Source organism: Myotis lucifugus, unplaced genomic scaffold (genome assembly GCF_000147115.1).
Source record: "Myotis lucifugus unplaced genomic scaffold, Myoluc2.0 scaffold_703, whole genome shotgun sequence".
Taxonomy (NCBI): Eukaryota; Metazoa; Chordata; class Mammalia; order Chiroptera; family Vespertilionidae; genus Myotis; species Myotis lucifugus.
Genome location: NW_005871751.1, coordinates 165,246 through 170,071, shown reverse-complemented (window position 1 = coordinate 170,071; position 4,826 = coordinate 165,246). Strand labels below are relative to the sequence as shown.

The 4,826-nt window shown below is 65.2% G+C and overlaps 1 protein-coding gene across 1 annotated transcript; it reads right to left on the bottom strand.

Annotated features, from left to right (window-relative positions):
• Nucleotides 1-78: 78 nt before the first annotated feature.
• CUNH11orf95 (chromosome unknown C11orf95 homolog) lies at nucleotides 79-2,912 on the bottom strand (the record flags this gene model as incomplete). Its single annotated transcript, XM_014447731.2, has 4 exons — nucleotides 79-542; nucleotides 760-1,311; nucleotides 1,508-1,895; nucleotides 2,397-2,912. Coding segments are annotated over 4 exons (1,920 nt in total), but the record flags the coding sequence as incomplete, so codon positions are not given.
• Between the last annotated feature and the right edge of the window lie 1,914 nt (nucleotides 2,913-4,826).

Here is a 4,826-nt window from a genome sequence, read left to right as displayed (position 1 = left end):
GCCCGTCCTAAAAGGAGGCAGCCCTACTCTCTCCACTGGCCAGACCGCCCCGTCCGGCCCGCGGGTCCGCTGCTCCCATCACGCCCGACACACGGCGCCCGCCTTGAGGTCCGCGCCGCCGTCGCGCGGCGCCGGGGCGGGCGGCCCGAAGCCCTCGTGGCCGTAGCAGCGCAGCGCCGCCTCCTCGTAGGCCTCCAGGATGGTCTGGCGCTCCTCGGGCGTGAAGTCCATGGAGAAGGGGTGCACCTGCAGGATGTGCCGCTTGATGGTGCTGACCTTGAGCGTGGCCAGCGCGCCCCCGCACACCATGCACACCAGGCCGCGCCGGCTGCCGTCGTAATCCATCAGGTACTCGCCCCGCCAGCGCGGCTGGTAGTTCCGCCGCTGCTCTCGGCTGCGGGGCGGCGGCGGGGGCGGGGGAGGCGGCGGCGGCGGGGGCAGGGGCGGGAAGGCGAGCCCCCCGGGCTCCTGGCCGTCCTCCTCGTCTTCCTCTCCCTCCGCAGGCCGCTCCGACGGCTCCCCAGGAGAAGGCGGGGCGTCGCCTAGGAAGGGACAAAGACCGCATTGGCGCGCGTGGGCCGAAAGCCGCAGCGTCCTGCGCCTCATCTTCATACCCGCCCCCCTTTCTCTCCTGCCCCATCCTCCCCAAGCTCTTCTCCAACCTTCCGCTCACTGCCCGCTTCGGCCCAGCCCGTTCTCCCTGCCGGGCCGGGCCTCGCCCCGCTCCCTCTCCACCTGCCCTGCGCTCCACCAGCTCACCCCACCACTCCTCCTCCTCTGGCTCCTCCTCCTGGTCCCCTCCCCCCGCCTCGGAGGCTGCGGCTGTGCTGGGGGCGGCAGGGTCCTTGGGGGGCTCGGGGCAGGGCAGCCCAGGGCCAGCAGGTGGGGCGGCCTTCTCGCTCCACTCCTGGGCGATGAGGGCCTTGACCGGCCCGCTGAGGCGCGTGGAGCCCCGGGTGGCGCTGGCGGATGTGCCGCTTGATGTGCTCATCTTGAGCGAGGCCAGCGAGCCCCCGCACACCATGCACACCAGGCCGCGTCGGCCGCCGTCCAGCTCCATGAGGTACTCCAGCCGCCAGCGCTCCTGGTAGTGGCGGCGATGGTCGCGGCCCCGTGGCCACCGGCCTGGGACCCCCACCCTCTCGCCCTCCTCCAGCTCCTCCTTCTTGTCTGCGGGCCCGGGCCTCTCAGGGACCCCGCCAGCCTCTTCCTTTACGTCTGGGGGACTGAGATCCTGAGAGGAGGGGGCTCCAGCAGCGGGGGCCGAGTCCCGGCTTTTTCTGGTCAGGTCCTGGGGGACGAGGTCATCGTCTGTTGGGGAAGGGGTGAGGGAGAGGGGCTCAGCCTGCGGGCTAGATTGCCCTTACCCACGCACAAGGGGGGGCCCTGTTCCTCACCCCAGGCCCAAGCTAGAGGGCGGAGCCAGTGTGTGTGGGGTGGGGGGCGGGGAGGAGAGGAACAGACCCCACTCTGCAGGGCCACCTGGGCCCTGGGATGGTCCTCGCACCTGGTGGGGGCTGAGTGAGCTCAGACAGTGTCTCGGGTTGGCCACCCCAGGCCTGCAGCAGGGCACTGCGCTGGGGGCCGCTGAGCCCCAGGGAGCTGGGGTGCACCTCCAGCACGTGGGCACGGATGTCATCCAGATGCAGGCTGGGCAGGGCCCGGCCACATGCCATGCACACCAGCCGGTTCCCCCGAGGGTCATAGTCCATGAGACACTCTGCCCGGAACCAGTTCTGCAGGGACTCCTTCAGCCTCCGTTCCAGGCGCCGAGCCCCCAGCCCCCTGCTGCCCCTGGCCCTCCGGGAGGCCGAGTGGCGCTGACGCCGAGCCCGGGGTGCCACTGGGCCCCCTCGTCGCTGGCGCCTGCCGGCCCCACCAGCTGGGGCTTTTGCCTGAAAGGGTTGGAGGGAGGGAAGGAACTGAGATGCTGCCCTCTGGGGAGCCCCCCCCACCACAGCCAGGTCCGCCACCAGCCTCTGCTCACTGACTCTGAGCCCCTGGCCTAGCTGTTGTCCTCTTCTCCCCTCCTGTCTTCAGTCCCCCCTCTTCTAATCCTCCTGCACACAAACCCTAAGGCCCACCACTCCGCCCCCAGACCCAGATTCTAGCACCTTCTCTGGACTTCGCTGTGCAGCCATACCTTTCTAGCACCCAGTTCCCAGCCCTTCCCCTGCGGACCCTCCAGCCTCCATTCTCCTTGATCCTTCCAAAGCCACCGAAAGTCAAAGCTGGGATGCTGGAGACCCCCTGGCCCCGCCGTCCCTCCCCCACTACTGTGCAATAGGGCAGTGAGCAGACCCCACCCAGAGGGAGTCAGGCAGTTGGCCGAGAAGCCAGGGTTGCCCCCACTTGGCCCCACCTGCCACCCAGGCCCCTGCCTCTCCATGTCCTACATTACCTGGGCCCTTGGATGGGCAAGCTTGGAGGTTAGCCCCCTCTTCTTCCTCTTCCTCTTCCTCCTCCTCCTCCTCCTCAGGCCCCTGGACCCCCAGGCCCTCAGCCTCTCCACAGGCCCCCAGCCCCAAGTGGGCATCCCAGCTGTTGCTGATCACTTCCTTCTCCCGGGGACTCCAATGCAGGGAGTAGGGGTGCTTTTGGCGAATGTGCCGCTTGATGGTGCTGAGCTTGAGCGTGGCCAGGGAGCTGCCGCACACCATGCACACCATGCCATGCCGGGCAGGGTTGAAGTCCATCAGGTACTCCAGCCGCCAGTGGTCATGGTAGTATCGCCTGTGGTCACGGCCTGGGATGCGGCTCTTTCCAGGCCTGGAGGCCCGGGCCTCACAGTGGTCTGAATATTTCCTGCCTGAAGATGGTGGTCCCCTGGACCTGGAGGAGGGTAGGGGGGCACTCCCCCAGGACCCCAAGGCACCCCCTTCCAGATGAAGATCTTGCCCTGAAGAAGGGGAAAGGGAGACAGTTTTTCAATCTCCGATTTCCAAGGAAAGAACCCAGGGCTTTGGTTTTTTGTAGCCCAAGGAGGGAGGGCTCGCTCAGGGGCAGGAAACCGATGACAACAGCAGTAACAGGGCCGTGGGAGAGCAGGGAGTCAGAACAGTGGCCCTTTGGAGAGGGTGAGGGCCCTTTAAGAGAGGATCAAGAACAAAAGGATGCAGGGCACTGTGAGGGACTAGCTCTGACTTTTTAAAAAATAAGGTGAAGACCAAGGAAGCAGCCGGCGCTGTAAGGCACCCTTTCTGGACAAGAGCCGTGTGGGTAAGGCCAGGAGAGCAGCATGCGGGCGGTCACAGCCGGAGCGGAGCGGAGCGGGCAGCGGGGCGAGAACAAAGGGGGCATCTGTCTGTATCGAGGGCTGCACACAGGACCCACCCGCCTGAGGCCCCGGCCAGGAGGGCCCCACCCGAAGAGCTTCTTCCTCTTCCCAGGACGGCCTCCTGAGAGTCCCATTTCAGGGGGACTAAGCACTGTCAGGTCCCCACATATAGGCAGCCACAGAGGGGATCCCCATGACAAAGCTGTCAGCACCTCCGGGAAAGGCATGTTTGGGACCCTGACTTCCCTGGAGACTTTAAAGGGGTTCGGTCGGCAGGAGGGCCACCAGAGTGGCCACTGGAAATTCTGAGCAAGGAGTGGCCCCCACCCCTGGGAGCCCAGTAAGTCTTTCTGTAGATTTGTTTTTCGCTCTGGCAGGGAGCTGGCCACTGCCCAGCAATCAGAGGGCGGGCACCCGAGCAGCCAGGAATGAGCCCAATAACCCAGCAACGTTCCCTTTTGCCAAACAGACGGAGATCCAGACCAGTCCCCCACCCTAACTACAGTTTGGACCCAATTTTTATTTAAGCCGAATAGACAGGTGTGACTATTATCCAAGTGGAGAATCTCAGGGTACAGGGTAGGGGAAACAAAAGACAGGACCAGAGAGGGCTCCCATCGCCACTGTATTTTGTTTAAATCGCTCCAAAGAAAAAATACAGGCTTCAGAGTTAAAGGCCTGGGTTCGAGTCCCGCCTTCACTGGTAACCTGCTCTGCGGCCTTTCATAGCTCATGTCGCTCTCTGGGCCTAAGCTCTTTGTCTGCAAAGGCACTGGATAGCTCGCTGGTCTCTTAAGCATCCTTCCAGCGCTGGATCTCTGATAGTCTACGGTGGACTGGCCCTTTAAGAGCCGAAAAAAGGGGGAGGAGCCGAGATTTTTTAAAAACAAAAGGGGACGAGGAGAGTTGGGGGGGGGGGGGTCTCCGAGGTTGGGGCCAGCTCCCGGGCCCTGACAGCCTCCACGGGTCTTAAGGCGTTGACCTTGCAGCAGGGGAAGGAAGCAGCGGTCTCCTCTGGGAGCGAACGGGGAGGACCGGCTGATCCCACTACAGCTGACAAATTGTGGCCAATTTTTCTGAAAAGACGGGAGCTACGCGGACAGGAGGGGATGTCAGCCTTTGTGGGCGAGCCCATCCCTTAAAACTGCCCGCGGCGGGGAAGGTAGGGCGGGCCCCGAGGCGCCAGCCGTCCGCTTTCCCAGGGAGAGCGTGGGGTGCCGTCCCTGAGCAAAGGCGAGGGGCGCCCGAATGAACACAGCGGAGCTCCCGGCTCCGCTCACCTCGGGGGACCCCCAAGGGGACCCACAGTCTGCGCGGACTTGGAAGAGACCGCGGATGAGGGGAGACCACCTGCGAGTCTGAGACGGAAAGGGGCAGGGGCCGCAAGTCCGACAGCCGAGAGCAGTCGAACAGCCCCGACCACCCAGGCCCTGTTGGGGGCCCTCGGACCGGACCTCCAGCGCGGGGGCCACGGGTCCTTTTAAGGGGGGGGGGGATCCGCCCCAGAGCCCCCTGGGCCCAACCCCCGGACTGGCTGGGGGCTCCCCCG